The sequence below is a fragment of the Calliphora vicina genome, chromosome 5 (genome assembly GCF_958450345.1).
Source record: "Calliphora vicina chromosome 5, idCalVici1.1, whole genome shotgun sequence".
Classification (NCBI taxonomy): domain Eukaryota; kingdom Metazoa; phylum Arthropoda; class Insecta; order Diptera; family Calliphoridae; genus Calliphora; species Calliphora vicina.
Genome location: NC_088784.1, coordinates 24,733,300 through 24,753,733, shown reverse-complemented (window position 1 = coordinate 24,753,733; position 20,434 = coordinate 24,733,300). Strand labels below are relative to the sequence as shown.

Genomic DNA, 20,434 nt, shown 5'->3' with positions numbered 1-20,434 from the left:
TCACTCGAAGTAGACTGAAATTGTATTCCTATGTATCGGAATCCTTCCTTCCTTCCAGAAAGAGTTGAAGATAGAGAAACAATTTGTTGGCTGTTTCTTGATATCGAATGAAAAACAAAGCGAACGAAAGTTTGTCACTGGAAGTCGTTTGAAATGAGAGTCCTCTATATCAACAATTTTCATTTTACTATGAACCTGTTTCATGTTTCTCTATCTCAAACTTAGTGCTGTTCCTCGATCTCCAACGAAATTCAAAGCGAACGAAAGTTAGTCACTCGAAGTGGACTTAAATTGAATTATTTTATAAAGAAAACCTTTGTTCGACTATGAAGGAGTTGAAGATAGTGAAATCGATTCTCGATCTCGAACAATTAGTTTTTCTTTCGAACGTAAATCACTAGAAGTGGATTGAAATTGTATTGCTCTATATCGAAATCCTTCCTCGAGAAAGAGTTGAAGATAGATGCAACCAAATTTGAGCATGTTCCTCGAAGTTTGTCACACCAAGCCGATTGAAATTAGAGTCCTCTATATCGAAAATTTTCGTTTAACTATGAATGTTTTAAAGATAATGTAATTGAATTTTGGCCTAATCCTCTATGACGAACGAAAAACAGAGCAATTGAAATGTAATCACTCAAAGTGAATTGAACTTGGAATTATCTACATCGAAAACCTTCGTTCGATAGAGAAAGAGTGGATGATAGATGATTTGATTTTGGCCTGTTCCTCTATCTCAAACGAAAAACAAAGGTAGTCACTCGAAGCCGATTAAAATTGAATTCCTCTATATCGAAATACTTCCTTCAATTGAGGAAGAGTTAATGATAGAGACACCAAATTATGGCCTCTTCCTCGAACGAAAGACAAAGCGAACGAAAGTTAGTCACTCTAAGTGGATTGAAATTTGAATTAGTTACATCGAAAACCTTCGTTCGATAGAGAAAGAGTGGATGATAGATGATTTGATTTTGGCCTGTTCCTCTATCTCAAACGAAAAACAAAGGCAGTTTGACTCGAAGCCGATTGAAATTGGATTCTTCTATATTGAAATCATTCCTTAAACTGAAAAAGAGTTAAAGATAGAGAAACCAAATTATGGCCTGTTCATTGAACGAAAGACAAAGCGAACGAAAGTTAGTCATCTACACCGAAAACATTCGTTCGATAGAGAAAAAGTTGACGATAGATGATTTGATTTTGGCCTGTTCCTCTATTTTAAACTAAAAGCAAATGCAGTTTGACCTGAAGTCGATTGAAATTGGATTCTTTTATATTGAAATCCTTTCTTCCACTGAGAAAGACTTAAAGTAGAGAAACCAAATTTTGGCCTGTTCCTTGAACGAAAGACAAAGCGAACTCGAAGTCAATTAAAATTGGAGTCATAGATGACTTTGAATGTTTTAAAGATGAAGAAACTGAATCGATGAAAGGATGATCGTCGATCTCGAACGAAAAACTGAACTGAAATGTCGTCACTCTAAGTATATTGAAATTGGAATCCACTATATTGAAAACTTTCATTAACTTTGGCCTGTTCCTCTCTCAAACGAAAAACTAAGCGATGGAAAGTCAGTCATTCGAAGACGATTGAAATTGGATTCATCTTTATCGAAATCCTTCCTTCGACTGAGAAAGAGTTAATGATAGAGAAACCAAATATTGGTCTGTTCCTTGAACGAAAGACAAACTAAATTTTCGTTTGGCTGAGAATTTGTTAAAGAAACCGAATTTTGGTCGGTTCCTCGATCTCGAAGGAAAAACAAAGCTAGTGAAAGATAGTCACTCGGAGCTAATTGAATTTGGATTCCTCTATTTCGAAAAGGTTCGTTCTGCTAAGAAAGAGTTGAAGATAGAGAAATCTCATTTTGGTCTGAACCTCAATCTAGAACGAAAGTTAGTCACTGGAATCTAATTGAAATTGGAGTCCTCTATATCAAAAATGTTTTTTGATTTAGATCTTCGATCAAGAATGGAAAACAAAATATTGAGAATTTTAGCATGTTCATCTTGAACGTGAAACAAATTGGATTCCTCTATATCGAAAACGTTTGAGAAAGAGGTGAAGATATGGAAATCCAATTTTGGATTGCTTCTATATCTTGAACGAAAAACAAACGGAACGAAAGTTAGCCACTCGAAGTTGATAAATTCAAATCCTTCATTAGACTAGGAACCTCAAACTAGAACGAAAAACAAAACGAACGAAACTTAATCACTTAGTTCGTTCGAATGAGAAAGAGTTGATGAAAGATAAACCGAATTTTTGTATCTTTCTCAGAAGAAAAAAAATGAACTCAAACTAGATAGAAATTGGATACAAACGTTTCTGTTCGACTTGTCATTCGAGTCATTGTTTGAAAAGAATTGGAAGCCAATGAAAGCCAAATCAGATTTCATTCGCTTAGAACGCGAATAAGTGAGATTACTCTCGATTGAAAACGTTCTTTCGACTGCGAAAGAATTGAAGATATAGAAACTGAATTTTGGCTTGTTTCCCAATCTTGAACGAAAAACCAACCGAAAGAAAGTTCGGCACTCGAAGTTGAGAAGTTTTAAGACTTTTCACTCACCTCAATCTTAATAGGGTTTTAAAACGTATAGAAAAAATGCTAGGAATTTCATTAAGCAAATATTTCTCTAAAACTGGAATAATTTTGAATCTTGTCTAGCCTTTCCACTCCTCAAAATTGTTAGGATTTCATTCATCTAGACTTCAAATATGTAGACTAACTCTCTGATTCACTAAGGTTGGTTTACGTGGTGGCTAGCTACATACAAGCCCTCAAGTAGTATCTATATGATTTCGTTTTGATTCAGTAAAAAGGACGAAACCTTGTACAAATCTGTTATCAGTTAAGGCAAGAATTATGTAAAGGAACTTTAAGTTATTAGAGAAAATTTAACCCTTCTTCGGACCACAATTCACACAAACTTATCTTTACTGATCTCCCATTTCTTTTTCCCCCAACACTTAACTTTACAGGTACCTTTACCACCCAATCTTTTACGGGCTCAACCTTTACCAAATCCACCACAGACTCCACTGTATTCAAACAATTCGGCACCACTTCATCGGCAGCCTCTGGTTTTGTAACATCTGCAGGAGCAACATCCTCAAGCTTTGGATCTACTTCCAGCAATGATGCATCAAAATATACCGGACGTTTTGGAGGTCCCCCCGGAGTATTGGCACCTCAAAATACTGGCTTCACCAGCGCCAGCACAACAGTTACCAAATCATATAACAAGCCAGCATTTACAACTTTGGGAGTAACGGCCTCTCCAGGTGTAGCAACCAGCAATCACAAGTTTACTGGAAGTTTTGGAGGACCTCCAGGAGTATTGAAGCCCTATGATAATGTTAAGAACCGTTAAGAGCTGAATAAATAAAAGAGGGAAGAATACATATTATTTTTTTTTAGATTTAGTTAAATTATTTATGAGATGAAGAAACAAAGCAAAAGAAATGGACAATAATTTTTTTTATTATAAGTTTGAATTGTTTATTTTTTTTATATAAAAATATTTGTTAATTTAACCTTAAATTGAGAATACTCAACAAAATTTATATTATTTTTTTTTTTACTAAATAACACGAAATAATTTATTATTTTTTAAAAAAAAAAGAAAAAATAAATAAATTTTAACCTAAAGCAATTAATTACCTTTTAAATTGTATGATAAATAAATATTGTATGTTAAATGAATACAAAAAGAAATAAATGGCTTTATTTTGGTAATTCTTATTTTTGATTTTATGATTATTATTATTATTTTTTTTTGGTATTTAATAAATTGCTAATAAAATTTAAACGACAACAAATTTTTTTTAAGAAAACAAAAAAAAAGAAACTTGAATTTTATTTAGATTCTTGGGGAGATGTCGCCACAAGTAGAAATTTATTCCTTTGATTGTTGACAATTCATTTAGAGTTGATCATCAATGGTTAATTTCGCTTGACATGCAAACTTTGGTAATGTTATTATTTAGCAAATGCACTTAGAAAAAGGATGACAATAAAACTAACAAGTAAGAGAGCTATATTCGGCTGTGCCGAATCTTAGACACCCTTCACCAAATTATACTTAAATTACTTTTTTTAAATATTTTTAGGTAAAATTTAAATTTTTTTTTTAAAAATTTTTTTATAAAAAAGTTTTTTGAAATTTTTATCTTTTCGAAATAGTTTTTTAATTATTTTTTAAAAAAGTTTTTTCCAAATTTTTTTTTTGGAAAAATAATTAATGACAAAAACAATTTTTGATTAAAAAAAATTCGGGTTAAAAAATATTTTTCCCGATTTTGACCCATTGTAGGTCCAACTTACTATAGCTTTATATACATTGTTGCAATGGACTTTAAAATATCTATCATTAGATATCCAAATTGTTTTTTCCTTATATCTCAGCCACTTGTGGGCCGATTTTGTCGATTTTAAATAGCAACCGAGCCGGAAGAATTCCCGACATATTGATGTATGAATCATGTATGTAAGTTATTTAGGGGATATGGAAAGTTGATCTCAACATACAGACGGACATGGCTATATATATATTTTGTGGGGTCGCAAATAAAAAATGTAGAAATTGCCACTCATGGCGAAGGGTATAAAAACGATTAGATTATAACAAGGCTCTTTAGATTAACTTTAATCGTGGCTCTTTATATAGTCTTAGTTTAGCTTTAGTTTAGCTTTAATCGTGGCTCTTTATATAGTCTTAGTTTAGCTTTAGTTTAACTTTAGTCGTGGCTCTTTATATAGTCTTAGTTTAGTTTAGATTTAATCATGGCTCTTTATGTAGTCTTAGTTTAGCTTTAATCGTGGCTCTTTATTTAGTCGTAGTTTAGCTTTAATCGTGGCTCTTTTTATAGTCGTAGTTTAGCTTTAATCGTGGCTCTTTATATAGTCTTAGTTTATCTTTAGTTTAACTTTAAACGTGGCTCTTCATATAGTCTTAGTTTAACTATTGTTTAGCTTTAATCGTGGCTCTTTATATAGTCTTAGTTTAGCTTTAGTTTAGCTTTAATCGTGGCTCTTTATATAGTCTTAGTTTAGCTTTAGTTTAACTTTAATCGTGGCTCTTTATATAGTCTTAGTTTAGCTTTTGTTTAGCTTTAATCGTGGCTCTTTATATAGTCTTAGTTTAACTATTGTTTAGCTTTAATCGTGGCTCTTTATATAGTCTTAGTTTAGCTTTAGTTTAGCTTTAATCGTGGCTCTTTATATAGTCTTAGTTTAGCTTTAATCGTGGCTCTTTATATAGTCTTAGTTTAGCTTTAATCGTGGCTCTTTATATAGTCATAGTTTAGCTTTAGTTTAACTTTAATCGTGTCTCTTCATATAGTCTTAGTTTAGCTTTAGTTTAACTTTAAACGTGGCTCTTCATATAGTCTTAGTTTAGCTTTAGTTTAACTTTAATCGTGGCTCTTTATATAGTCTTAGTTTATCTTTAGTTTAACTTTAAACGTGGCTCTTCATATAGTCTTAGTTTATCTTTAGTTTAACTTTAATCGTGGCTCTTTATATAGTCTTAGTTTAGCTTTAGTTTAACTTTAATCGTGGCTCTTTATATAGTCTTAGTTTAGCTTTAGTTTAACTTTAATCGTGGCTCTTTATATAGTCTTAGTTTAGCAAGTTTTTTTCTCTAACATTAATCTGTCATAACAAATCTGTTCTCACCGTGTACAATTATTCATGTTGTCATAAATAACAAAACAATTTATTTTATTTTTTTTTTGCTATTTTGTCTAGAAAAAAATTACTTGTTGATTTTGTGGAATTATCCTTGCAATATTTTATGCTAAAAGGAATAATATTTTAATTTAAACTTGCAAAAATTTGCTTTAACAAATCAATGACAATAAAGTATTTACATAAAGAAACTGGGCTCAATTAGGGGTCTACACCCCTAATTATATCTGATTGCTTCGTAGAGGTAATTTTAGAATATATCGGATAAAATTCAAACTAATACTGACTTAATGTAGGTCAGGGTACAAACTCATTGTGTAATTTCGGTCCTTAACAACAGCAGCTTAATTGTTTTGAAAGCAAACATTTTCCTAATAATTTAACTTATACTCTTAAAATTATTATTATAATTTATTTTTCCTTTAATAAAAATCACTACAAAACTACATAAACAATAAAAAATAATTTGATTTCACTTTGGTGCATGTAAATGGCAAAACTTGTTATTAATTTGTTTAGTATTGTTTTTATGGTTGAAATTACTTGATGACATATTTTATTTTGTACTATTATTTATATTAGTTCTTATTTATTATAATAAGTAAATATGCAAATATTCGAATGGCATGTGTTGGGGAAATTTGTTCGTTTAAATCATTTTGTAAGAGGTTAAACTAAATGCTAGACAATTTTCTATTTGGTGGATAAATGTATGCCGGATAGACAGTTAGCAGTCGTCTGTCATTATTTATGGCAGTTTTAAGGGTAAAGGTGATAGTTGAGGTTTTCTTAAAGGAAATTAAATAATATTGTTGGTAAATATGTAGCAGCAGAGGTTTTAGTCTTAGTTTAGCTTTAATCATGGCTCTTTATATAGTCTTAGTTTAGCTTTAATCATGGCTCTTCATATAGTCTTACTTTAGCTTTAATCGTGGCTCTTTATAGAGTCTTAGTTTAACTTTAATCGTGGCTCTTCATATAGTCTTAGTTTAGCTTTAATCGTGGCTCTTTATATAATATTAGTTTAGCTTTAATCAGGGCTCTTTATAAAGTCTTAGTTTAGCTATAATCGTGGCTCTTTATATAGTCTTAGTTTAACTTTAATCGTGGCTCTTTATATAGTCTTAGTTTAACTTTAATCGTGGCTCTTTATATAGTCTTAGTTAAGCTTTAATCGTGGCTCTTTATATTGTCTTAGTTTAGCTTTAATCGTGGCTCTTTATAGAGTCTTAGTTTAGCTTTAATCATGGCTCTTTATATAGTCTTAGTTTAACTTTAATCGTGGCTCTTCATATAGTCTTAGTTTATCTTTAATCGTGGCTCTTTATAGTCTTAGTTTAGCTTTAATCATGGCTCTTTATATAGTCTTAGTTAAGCTTTAATCGTGGCTCTTTATATTGTCTTAGTTTAGCTTTAATCGTGGCTCTTTATAGAGTCTTAGTTTAGCTTTAATCATGGCTCTTTATATAGTCTTAGTTTAACTTTAATCGTGGCTCTTTATATAGTCTTAGTTTAGCACTAATCATGGCTCTTTATATAGTATTAGTTTAGTTTAGATTTAATCATGGCTCTTTATATAGTCTTAGTTTAGCTTTAATCGTGACTCTTTATTTAGTCTTAGTTTAACTTTAATCGTGGCTCTTTATATAGTCTTAGTTAAGCTTTAATCGTGGCTCTTTATAGAGGCTTAGTTTAGCTTTAATCGTGACTCTTTATTTAGTCTTAGTTTAACTTTAATCGTGGCTCTTTATATAGTCTTAGTTAAGCTTTAATCGTGGCTCTTTATAGAGGCTTAGTTTAGCTTTAATCGTGACTCTTTACATAGTATTAGTTTAGCTTTAATCATGGCTCTTTACATAGTCTTAGTTTATCTTTAATCGTGGTTCTTTATATAATCTTAGATTAGCTTTAATCGTGTGGCTTTATATGGTTTTAAAATATTTTTAATCTTTACGTAGTCATAGATTAGTTTCAATCGTGTGTATTTCTATGGTCTTAGATTAGTTATAATCTCGGCTCTTGTATCCAAGCTAATAAGGCATATCAACTTTAATCGTATATCTTTATATAGTACTTGATTAACTTTAATCGTAGATCATCTTCTTTAAACTTTGATATTTTTACAAGTAAAGCTTGAGTGTCTGTAATTCTCATTCACTCTATAGTTTGATTTGTATAATATCTTTAGTTTTTCTAAAGCCTTTTGGGAAAAGGTTTCCTGATGATCTGGCCTAAGCAACCAGTGAAATGCACATAGGAACTAGTTTATTCCCCAACAAAAAATGTCAGTGAATTTATCAATAATTGGGAATTCTAGCACAATTCTTACTAAAATATTAATTTTGTATTCCCGTAAAACTTCTTGATAAATTTATTTTTGTTTTCCAAAGTAGTTTTTTTCATATTTTGGAAAAAAAATTTATTTAAACATTTTTTAAATTTAGAATTTTTTTTTAACTATTCAAAATTTTTTTTTTAAATTATAAGAACAATTTTTTTTTTTAAATTTAAAAAAAAAAATTTTGTAAAAAAAAATTCGGGTTAAAAAATACTTTTTCCGATTTTGACCCACTCAAGGTCCAACTTACTATGGTCTTATATACGTCGTTGCAAAGGTCTTTGAAATATCTATCATTGGATATCCATATTGTCTATATTAATGACTTAGGTCAAAAATCGAGGTTGTCCTGGTTTTTTCCTCATATCTCAGCCATTTGTGGACCGATTTTGCTGATTTTAAATAGAAAACTTCTCGAAAGCATGTCTGAGAGAATTATTGAATATTTGGATACCAAAGATATCTGGGGTCTTCAGAAAATTGATTTCAACAGATAGATAGACAGACAGACATGGCTTAATCGACTCCGCTATCTATAAGGAGCCAGCATATATATAATTTACGGAATGACAAACTTATATATATCCTTCTCACGAAGGTGAAGGGTATAAAAAGAGAAGCTAGAATCGAAGTCCCGATCTACTTATCTTTGCTCACGGGTACAAAAGTACAAGTAGACAAGGCCATAGTTCTTACTTCGTACTAATACCGTAGTTAGCCGACGAGAGCCGAAGCTCGTGGAATTGTTCTCATTAGTTAGTCATAGCCAATAAGTTGTAGTTAGCCGATACGAGCTGAAGAATTTTTTTCCTCGAATTGCATCCATAAGCTGTATTTACCAATAATTGGTCGTTAGCCGGTCGAGAGCCGAAGCATTTATCTCGTCGGATTGTACTCGTTAGCTAGAATTAGCCAATAAGTCAACTTTAGCCGATGATTTATGATTTATTTCCTCGGATTGCATCCATTACCCATAATTAGTCGTGACCCGACCAAAAGCCGAATCATTTACATCGTCGGATTATACTCAGTAGCTAGTCACTTGTAATTTATAGAGCCAACGAGTTCATCTCCTTGGATTGATCCGTTGCATATACATCTATATATATACAAGGTGGCGCAAAAGTAAACTTCCGATGTTTTTTTGCTGTAATTAAAAAAAAGGAAAAACTTTGATTCTTCTTGTGGATTATTTTTATTTGGTCTTTTAATTTTTTTTACATCAAGTCGAGAATATGTCATGTAAATGGCCGCCGCCACAGTTGATTGTCATTTGAGCCCTTTTTATGGCATTTTCCATCACTTTGGCCAAAACTTCCGGCGATAGGTCCTCACATTCTTGACGGATACTGTATTTAAGAGCTGCAAGAGTCTGAGGCTTGTTGACATAAACGCGCGACTTCAAAAAGCCCCACAAAAAGAAGTCTGGAGCGGTAAAATCAGGCGATCTTGCTGGCCAGTGCAAATCGTCAAAACGGGAGATTAGACGCCCGAGAAATGCATCCTTCAGCATATAGGTTGTGGCACGTGCAGTGTGTGCCGTTGCACCGTCCTGTTGGAACCACATGTTTTCCAATCCCAATTCATCAAGTTGCGGCAAAAAGAATTCGTTGATCATTGCTCTGTAGCGCTCACCATTCACAGTAACCGTTTGGCCCGCGACGTCTTCGAAGAAAACTCCTCCAGCGAAAACAGCACACCATACAGTGACTTTGAGCGCGTGTAATGGCTCTTCGTGGGTTACACGCGGATTTTCAGTGCCCCAGAAGCGTAAATTTTGTTTATTTACGTACCCGCTAAGATGTTTTTTTCATGATTATTTTTGATGAAAGTCACCGACCGATTATTGGTCAAATAAATAGTTAGCAATATTCCGCGTTCTGGAGCAGTGTAGCATAACATTGTTTATTAACGTGTATTTCGCATGTGTTTACTACACAAATGTCAAAACAGAACTGACATTAGGGGCCAATCGCAAAATTTATAGCATTTTCTGATAGGAGGATTACTTTTGCGCCACCTTGTATATATTCGATTCGAAATTTTCAGGAGATGGTTTGTAAAGAAAAAAAATCCGGATAAAACTCGGATTTTTTTGGATTTCAGTTAACTGTAATAAAAAAGCTCCCTAAAGTATGCAGTACAAATTTATATATTTTATTTGCAAATAAATAAGAACAGGCAGGTGTATGTGGGTTGGAGAAACTAGAAGAACTAACATTAGTAAATGCTACCGGGCGAAGCCGGGGCAACTAGTACTTTATAATAATAAGTCGTTAGCCGAACGAGAGCCGAAGCGTTTACCTCAAATCCTCTATTAGAAGCTTCGCCCATTAACAAACATATTCAGACAGCTCTGTGGTAAATAAGATTTCAAAGGAAGCAGACCTTTGAAGAGCACGGACAGCCACCATATATTCTTAGTTTGGCTTTAATCGTGTGTCTTAAAATAGTCCTAGATTAGGTTCAATCATGTGTCTTCAGTTTCTAGCATGTTGGGTCTTTAAATTTGTTTTAATTTTGTGATAATTATCTTTCAGCTTGTGTTTTCGCACTATTATTTATTGATTTTTACTAAATTGTTTATTTTTACAAGCGGCTACAGCAATAATTGTCTAACAACATTAATAATTACGAATATTTAATGACCTTTTTATGCATGCCTACATGAATGCCGATTCTCACCGGCATTTAGCCAAGACAATAATAAGGCATATCACAGATTTATATTGTATTGTATGTCAAAGAAGAATATTTTATTAATGAGATCCCTTCATTTGCTTTACCCCCGCCTATACCTGATAAATTTTTATCATGATAAACTTCAAAATGGTTGTCAAGATAAAAAATTATCAGGTATAGTCTCCATTTATTATGACAAAATTGTTAGTGCGTCATTAATTGTTATGATAAATATTTGTCAAGTATAGACAGTGGGTTATAGTTAAATAAAAATCAACAGGATTTGTTTTAATAAAGTCTTAATTCTGAATATTTGTGACCTGTGATATGCCTAAATAATGAGTTTTTAAACGCTCAAAAAACAGAAACATAAAAACTTTACAAAAGTTTATTGCGTGTACTCACTTTACTAGCAAGTTTTATTTAGAAAAGTTGCGTTTGTTTAACAGTTCTACAAAACAAACTAAATTCAAAGAACTTTTGTTGAGAATTTTCATAATTATCGTTATGTTTATTGACAGACATTTCATATCCGTTATAAGGATTTAAGGTACGAAAATTTCTATATTTCCTTAAGTTTTAAGCAAAAATTTGTTTACGAATAAAACTTTATTAATATTTAAAACCACAAAACAACTACAAAAAATCTTCAACAACTGAAATTTCTTTATTTAACTTGTAAACAAACTCCTCTATAATTTGTTGATTGAATTATAAACAAAATGAAGCCCAATCATACCCACTCTGCTTCTTCTCTCTCTCACTCATACTCCTCTCATTTGCATGTTTCGTTTATTTTGACATACAAAACTAACAACAACAGCAACAACAATATTTTGGCAAATAAATGTAAACAGTAGCATTCACTAATTTAGTTATATTTTGAAGTCTTGCCATTACGGTTGTTACGGTTATCCTGATATTTTTTAAAGTTTTAACGTGAATTATAAATATTACGTGACTTCTATTATTTGGCTAAAAATATTTTAAGTTAATTTAAATTTAATTATAAAAAATGCCTCGCAAAAAGGCCAAAGTTGACACACTTGAAGAAATCGAAAACTGCATTAAATTGCTGTGTGATCAATCGAAGAATCATATGAAATCGAGGGCATATGAAAAGGCTTTAACTGGTTACAATCAGGTAAATGTTCTTCGCTACTAGTAGATAAATTTATTGTTTAAAGCCCAGTTGATTAATTGTGTTTAGAAAACAGTGTTAGAAGTGATTAAAAATTAAATTTTGAAAATGAGTAGAAAGGTTGTAACTAAAGTTTGGGAGAAGGTACAAACTCAATAATAATACATTTGTGTCTAATTGTGGTGAAATCCAGTCGCACTGGAAATTGTAACCGCTTGAAATGGAAGGGCAAATCAGTTGAAATCATTGGAATTCGAGGTATCAGCGCATCATCCCCTTTAGATTTGGTGCTGATGATTAAATTTAAATGGAATTTTCTAACAGCAAGGCTCATGACCAATCGCTAAGCGTTGCTGGTTGGAACTTAGAAAATTCCTGTTTTCCACACGGACAATTGTATAAACATAATAGGGGAAACTACACTTCGTTGCAAACTACCCTTGAATATGTTCAAATTTCAAAAAATTGACAAAATCCATTTGAAATTTCCAATTCCATTTAAATTTAATTTCTGGGATTTGAGATATAAAAAAGTCCCAAAGCTTGATTTTCGAACGTTTTATCCACACACCTGTCCACTGCATAAATTCAGATTAAGTTGAAATTTTTGTGCTAGCTTTATTAGTTCTGGAGATACCGATTTTACCCATTTTTATAAATATATTTTTATATACAGTGGTTGACAAAACAATGGAAACTTTTCCAAATATTCCATATGTAGCCCAAAGTTTAAAATATTTTTTTTAAATAAATTTTTTTTTTTAGTATTTTACTTGTATAGTTTTATTTATGTAAATTAACTGAAAATTAAACAACATAATTAATTATATACTGAAAAAAGGGAACAAAATTAAAAATATTCACTATTTCGCTACTGACAAAACAATGGAAACTTTTAAACTTCAGCAAGAAAGAAGTGTAAAACGAAAATAATATTTAAAAGAACGATGTGAAAAGCATCCTTGTTTACAGTTATTTTATTTTTAAATTCTGGTAATTTTTCACAATTTCTTTTTCTAAGTTTTTCGCTTTTTTCAAAGTTAACGAAAATGGCTAATGTTAAGATTTGTGAAGACTTAACAAATAAAATAATTAACGATTTTAAAGCTGGTTTAAAACAAAAAAGTATCTGTGACAAATATTCAATAAATAAATCAGCAGTTTCAAAAATTATAAAGAAATTTCGTGAGACCGATTCTGTAAAAACTAAACATTTAGGTGGAAGACCTCGTAAGACTACTTCTAGACAAGATAATTTAATAGTGAGAGAGTTCAAGAAATTCCCAAAAATAACTGCTCGAGAGGTTGTTAATAGCCTAAAATTAGAAATAAGTACCCGAACAGTTAGTCGCAGGGCAAATGAGGCTGGTCTTGGTTGCTATCGTCCTGTGAAAAAACCACTCATTTCTAAAAAGAACCGTGCTGCTCGTCTACAATTTGCCAGGGATCATTTAAACTGGTCGATACAGAAATGGAATACTGTCCTCTTTTCCGACGAATCCAAATACAATTTAAGAGGCAGTGATGGGAGAACATTTGTAAGACGACCAAAAGGAAAAAGATTAGATCCAAAGTACACAAACAAGACTGTAAAATTTGGCGGTGGCAATATTATGGTATGGGGATGTTTTTCAGGGCAAGGTATGGGCCCAATTCATATTATAAAAGATACCATGACAGGTATAGGATACAGAACCATATTAAACGATGTTATGTATTCATACGCTAAGGAAAATATGCCTCTAGTTTGGAGATTCCAACACAACAACGACCCGAAACACACCTCTAGGGTTGTAACCGAGTGGTTACAATCCAACGAGGTACGTGTTTTGAAGTATATCTGTCCACTTTACGGATCTCAATCCCATAGAAAATCTATGGAAAATTGTAGATCGTAAAATAAGGACCCAAAATTACACTAGGAAGGAAGATTTATCGGAGGCGGTTATAAGGGAATGGCAAAATATTTCAAAGGAGACCATTGACTCTTTAATTGGTACAATGCATCGTCGATGTCTAGCAGTTATAAAAAATAAGGGATACCCTACAAAATATTGAGTTATTGCAAAGTTTAGACCATATTTGTTAAAATAATACCTAAGTTTCCATTGTTTTGTCAATGCCGTAATAAAGAAATCTTTTAATTTTGTTTTCTCATTTTTAGAATTTAATTAATTATGTCCTTTGTTTTTTGTTAAATTAAGTTAATAAAAGTATACAAATAAAATACTACAAAAATGTTAAAATTTTTTAAAAAAATTATTTCAGATTTTAGGCCATTAATGAAATATATGGAAAAGTTTTCATTGTTTTGTCAACCACTGTATATACTCCCTTAAAATTCGAATTACCAAAAATCCCTTCTTAGTGGACATACACATCCGGAGAAGTGCCTACATACAAATTTTCAAATGTTCAAAATTGAGAAAAATGTTTGTATGGGGAAATTCGAAAATCGACTTTTCGAATGGACCTAATGGAATGTGTCTTCACAAGATTGCATTTTAATGAAACCGGTTTGAAGCTCATCGGTTTGATGGTTTCAGAGACTATAACGGTCAGAAACATTTTTTGTGTTTTATATACATACATACATATATATTTGAAATTGAAATATAACAAAATAAATTGAGTTGTATTAATTTAATTTTGTTTGTAACATCCTGTATTTATTTTCAACAAGTTGATTAAATCTAATTTTTTGGTTATTCCTAAAATCTGTCGCTAAATCTAATAGTGTAAACTGACTGGCTTTAATAAATATAAACTTTATTTATAAAACAAATGTGTATGATTTCCAATTTATTTTGAAAATAACCTGTAGGCAAAAGCTTTCAATAGTTTAAGGATTAGTTAATACCACAACCCTCTAAAACTTTTTATAAATAAAGCTAAAAAGCTTGAGCTTTACAACTAATTTCTAAAGAATATTTGTAATTCAAACAAATAAAAAAGTAAGTCGGTCAAGCCGAATCATATAATACACTAAACTGCACATGTATATGAGCGAATTATTTTTCTATTAAAAAAATTAAGAATTTCTTTTTTATACCCTTCACCTTCGTGAGAAGGGTATATATAAGTTTGTCATTCCGTTTGTAATTTCCACAATATAATTTTCCGACCCTATAAAGTATTTATATTCTGGATCCTTATAGATAGCGGAGTCGATTAAGCCATGTCTGTCTGTTGAAATCAAATCTTCAATAATTTGTCAGACATGCTTTCAAGAAGTTTCTTATTTAAAACAAGTAAGGAAGTATGGTCGGACAAGCCCGACCATATAATACCCTACACTAAGTAACAGAGCAAAAACATTTTTCTTTTAAAATTTCAATAATTTATATTTTTGAGTGATTTTCGGAAGTGGGCCTTATATGGGGGCTATGACAATTATGGACCGATCACCATGACATTAGGTCGTGTGATTTGTGTCTATATGAAAGTTTGATATGTTGAATTTTGTGAGTATACCAACATTTTTAAGCGATTTATGCACGGAAGTGGGCCTTATATGGGAGCTATGACTAATTATGGACCGATCGTAACAAAATTTGGTGACATGAATTTTGTGTATATAAAACTAGTTTGGAGCGGAATTAGAGGAGATACATATATAAATTAAACATTTATGACCGATAAAGTCAAATTTCGGGAGGACATTTGTATGGCGGCTATGTGAAATAATGGACCGATTTCAGCCAGTTTCAATAGGCTTGGTCCTTGGGCCGAAAAAATAATATGTACCAAATTTCATCGAAATATCTTCAAAATTGCGACCTGTACTCTGCGCACAAGGTTTACATGGACAGCCAGCCAGCCGACCAGACGGACGGACATCGTTTAATCGACTCAGAAAGTGATTCTAAGTCGATCGGTATACTTTAAGGTGGGTGTTAGACTAATATTTTTGGGCGTTACAAACATCTGCACAAACGCATTATACCCTCCCCACTATGGTGGTGTAGAGTATAAACAGCAAAATCGGTCCACAAATGGCTGAGATATGAGGAAAAAACCAGGACAACATCGATTTTAGTCCTATTTTTGATCTATGTATATCTGGATTACTAAGTCATTAATATAGACAATATGGATATCTAATGATAGATATTTGAAAGACCTTTGCAATGACATACAGTATTGGCCATAACTAAAGCACCCCCTCAATGAATTTTTTTCATATGGTATTTTTTTGTATAAAATCATGGTTTTAAATATCTATTATGTATTATTTTCATTTGTTAATATGTTTAGTATTGATAAACAAATACTTTCAAAGTTAACCTTTCTATAAGAGGTAACTTAAAATCAAAAAATATTTTAAGGTAGAAAATGAAACGGACAAAACTAAAGCACCCCTTCAAGGATATAATATAAAAAAAAAATTTAGTTAAGTTTTTGTTGCAAATCCTTTGTTTTGGATGGCACAAGAACATCTCTTGGCATAGAAGATAATATGTTTTTATGGCGTTTTTCGATATTCCTTCCCAGGCTATTTTAACGGCATGAAATAAATCGTGAAAATTTCCAATCCTTATTTCAACAATTTTCACGATTTATTTTCATATTAACAATGTGCCACAAGTTCTCAATAGGATTGAGATCGGGAGATTGACCAGGCCAATGAAGAACTAGAATCTTATTGCTGTGTAGCCAAGTCTTACAAACTTTGGAGGGGTGCTTAGGATCGTTATCCTGTTGGAAGCTCCCTATAATTGGCATCTCTTCACTGGCATAAGGCAACATTACAGCTTTCAATACATCACGGTACATGAACCGATCCATAATCCCATAAATTTTATGATTTGGCCCAAATTCTTGACCAGAAAAGCAACCCCAGACCATTACATTGCCTCCTCCTCCATGTTTAATTGTTCCTTTGCAATACCTAGGATTCAGTCTTCCTCCTTTTGGTCAGCGTACACGCCTTATTCCAGCGGAACTTTTTAAGTTGTATTTGGATTCGGCAGGGAACAGTACTGTCTTTAATTTTTGGACACTCCAGTCGATGTGGGCTTTGGCAAATTTCAGTCTAGCTTTCTTGTTCTTAGCTGATAGAAATGTTTTTTTTGCTGGTCGTCAGCTGAATAATCGGGCTTCTACTACTCTTCTACGGATTGTTCTTTCGCTAACGCATAATCTTAAACTTGTTCGTACTTGAATAGCTGATGCTGTAGGATCTTTTTGTATTGCTCTTTTGATCAAGAAATCATAATATCGTGTTTTTTTCACGAACGACCTCCAGAATGCACCGGAAATTATCGACCAGTCTTAAAAAATTTTGAAACGAGCCTGGAAATAATTGATCTGTTAATTGAATATTTTTTTACTAAATTCATGTAGTGATAAGCCCGTCTTCCAGTCTTCAATAACTTTAATTTTAAATTCACTGGAGTACTTGTTCCTTGTCATTGTTTTTTTTTCACAATAAACTGTATAAAACTTAAATTTTGCACACTACGTCTTCCTATATTTTTATCTTTTGGAATTTTTAATTCCATTCATTGTGATTCCCGATAACTCACATTGCAAATATGCAGTACCGAGTCAAATTTTTAAACATCTTATAAGAGGGTGCTTTTGTTTTGTCCGTTGAGTTTTGAGTTTTTATATGATTTATCATTTTAAATTAATTTTTAATAAAATTATCTTTTACTAAATGAATATTAAATGAACATTAACAATATTAGTTAATAAAATATATACAAAATACATCCCAAAAAAGCCGTTTTTATCAAAAAAATTATGATTTCAAAAAATCCAATGAGGGGGTGCTTTAGTTATGGCCAATACTGTATATACGACCATAGTTAGTTGAACCTACAATGGGTCAAATAATAATAATCGGCAAAAATATTTTTTAACCCGAATTTTTTTTCACCAAAAATAAATAAAAAAATTAAATAAAATAAATTTTAAATTTAAAAAAATATTTAAAATAAAAATTCGAAAAAAAAAATTTTGGATTGATCCACAAAGTAAATTTTATATGTGATTTCCTTTTATATAAATCTTATTTGTGAAGAATTTTGTGTGGATACTTATAAAGGGTATTCCAATAGGGACTTCCTAACTTTGACAGTTAATTGCGTCCATATTGTTGAAGCTATATCTGTCCATTTTACGGTGAGACCCATTTCTGGACGATACCAATCCACATGGGACTCAAGAGCATCCAATGCATTCGGAAAAATTAATTGTTTGGTAGAGATTTTAGTCTGGCGGCTTCATCGGACCATATTTCTTTGAGAACGACGTTGGGTAAGCCAACACAGTCAACGACGCGCACTACAGGTCGGCTTACCAACTTTCTTTGGCCTGAATTGGATGCTATGGACACCAACGACATGTAGATTCAACAGGACGGCGCTACATGCCACACAGCTAATGCACATTGGACATTCTGCACGAGCGATTTGAGGGCATGGTCAAGTGGAGGTGATGTGAACTGGCCACATCGATAGTGCTTTCAAACAAAACTTTTTGATGATATCTGACATACACTTTGTTTTATTTTAATTTAAAGATAGGAAGCGTTTAATGAAAGTCCTTTATAAATCAGAAATTTATGACAAAAAAAGTCCTATTTCGGGAAGATATTGGCACAAACATCAGCACAAAGGCAATATAACCTCCCCACTATGGTGGTGTAGGGTATAATAAGGAAATGTACTCTATGCCTGTGATTCAAATAAAAGGTGTTGTGTATATCGAAGATTATCAATAAGTATTAATAAGAAATTCGGTAACCAGGCAACTTGTTTATAATAATTTTTTCATAAAAAATACTAAAACATACAATAAATTGGTTAAAAATTAAATAAAACAATAATAAATTATTAAATAACAAACTAATAAAAATTAGTAAACTGAAATTTGTCTTTCCAATTAAAAAAAAAAATGTCCAAAATCCTTAAAGATTTCCTGGCTGTTGATAAAGAACAGGAATTACTGCAAAGTTTTATACGTTTAGGAGCGCCCAGCGATGATGAGGGCTATGAGGATTCTGCTCAACATAAGAAAGGTGCTGCTAGAAGACGTGCTAGCAGCTACACTTCACCCAGAAAAAACGCAGATAATCGCCGTAAATCGGTGAAATTTTTCGATGGCACTGATGGCACCACCGAAAAATCCACCGGACAACGCATGAATCGTATAGAAGCTGAATTAAGGGCAGCGCGTAAAAAGTCCGAAGATTTAATGGCCAAAAAGAAAAAACCCAAAGAGAATTTTGTGGATTTCTATACTGATAAAGATCGTGCGGCGGCGGTTAGTGCGGGAGCGTATGACATTAAGCAGAGTTTGCAGATCAAACAGAAACAGGATCGTAATGAGACGTTGCTAATACCCGATGAGGCCGATATAAGTTCGATTATAGCGTTGGGTTTGAAAGAAATTAAAAATGCGAATCCTGACAATGCCATACATTTCTTTTCAAAGGTTTGCCAGAGCATTATTGATTTTTTTTTTATAAAGTGTTATTAAGAGTTTTGGTGAAGGAATAACAATTTTTTAAATTGAAGCTTTTTTGGAGTACTTGTTATTTAATTTTTAATTTGTTTATCTTTTTTAGGCTTTGGAACTCAACAACACCGATCTCAATGCTTTGGTCTCACGCAGCAAGTGCTACTTACTGTTGGGCGAAGCTTCCAAGGCTTTAATTGATGCCGAAACTGCCTTGGCCGAGGATAAAAACAATATACGAGCCATTTATCAAAAAGCCGAATCCCTCTACTACTTGGGACAATTCGAACAAAGTCTCATGTACTTTCATCGCGGCCTACGGGCACGACCCGAATTGGCCTCTTTTCGTTTGGGTGTACAAAAAACCCAAGAAGCTATAGAAAACACCATAGGAGTCAAGAATTCAAAGCCTTCAACGGCGGGTAAAAACAAGCCAAAACGTTCGGGTGACAATACACCCAAGTCACAAATGACTACTTCTAGACCTCAAAGACCCAAGCCAACGAAGGCAGAATTGGAGCGCCGCAATGCCCGTAAGTTATTGGGAGAACTGTGCGTGGATAAAGAGTATTTGGAGAATTTACTGAAACATCCCGATTTGGTGAGAGCCGATACAAATACGGAAAACATTTCAACGTTTGCCAAGGAGGCGGTGGATTTTCTCAATAAGCGCCAGGAATTCTGGCGTCAGCAAAGACCCTGTACAGCTTTGCCGAATCATAAGAATTTGCCCATGGATGCCATGCCAAGGTGGTTTTAGATAAAGTCTATTTTAAAAAAATAAGTATTTATCAAAATTGTACTTTTTCAAAGCTATTTTTTAAAAAGGTGAAATTTTTAAAATTGCAATATTTTGTTATTTGCTAGAAAATTCTGTTCTACTCAAATGTTTCTATAGAAAATATTTTTTATAGATAAAACGGTTATACACAACTTTTTATATAGAAAAAACTGTTATACAAACATTTTTCTTTAGAAAAAACTGTTATACATAAATTTTTCTATTGAAAAAACTGTTATACACAAATTTTTCTGCCGAAAAAGCTGTTATACAGAAATTTTTCTATAGAAAAACTTGTATGTACACATTTTTCTATAGAATAAACAAAT

The 20,434-nt window shown here is 32.3% G+C and overlaps 2 protein-coding genes across 5 annotated transcripts in view; both read left to right on the top strand.

Annotated features, from left to right (window-relative positions):
• The window catches only part of flap (flapper), a 42,014-nt gene extending 38,159 nt beyond the window's left edge, over nucleotides 1-3,855 (top strand). For all 3 annotated transcript variants that reach the window (XM_065513440.1, XM_065513439.1, XM_065513438.1), the window contains one exon: nucleotides 2,987-3,855. In XM_065513440.1, coding sequence (XP_065369512.1) covers nucleotides 2,987-3,378 — 392 coding nt within the window. In that variant the 3' untranslated portion in view covers nucleotides 3,379-3,855. The remainder of the gene's footprint in view (nucleotides 1-2,986) is intronic.
• Nucleotides 3,856-11,731: 7,876 nt separating this feature from the next.
• LOC135962269 (outer dynein arm-docking complex subunit 4) lies at nucleotides 11,732-20,084 on the top strand. Of its 2 annotated transcripts, none has more exons than XM_065514116.1 (2): nucleotides 11,732-11,860; nucleotides 19,434-20,084. In XM_065514116.1, the coding sequence occupies exons 1-2, from the start codon at nucleotides 11,732-11,734 to the stop codon at nucleotides 20,082-20,084; spliced, it is 780 nt and encodes a 259-aa protein (XP_065370188.1). The 2 variants fall into 2 exon arrangements, with proteins under 2 accessions (XP_065370188.1, XP_065370187.1); XM_065514115.1 differs by lacking the exon at nucleotides 11,732-11,860 and adding an exon at nucleotides 18,761-19,300.
• Nucleotides 20,085-20,434: the final 350 nt, after the last annotated feature.

Coding starts and splice junctions, on each gene's coding strand:
- LOC135962269 (XM_065514115.1), top strand. CDS start 18,761: ATGTCCAAAATCCTTAAAGATTTCCTGGCTGTTGATAAAGAACAGGAA. Junction 19,301..19,433: donor CCATACATTTCTTTTCAAAG/GTTTGCCAGAGC, acceptor TATCTTTTTTAG/GCTTTGGAACTCAACAACAC.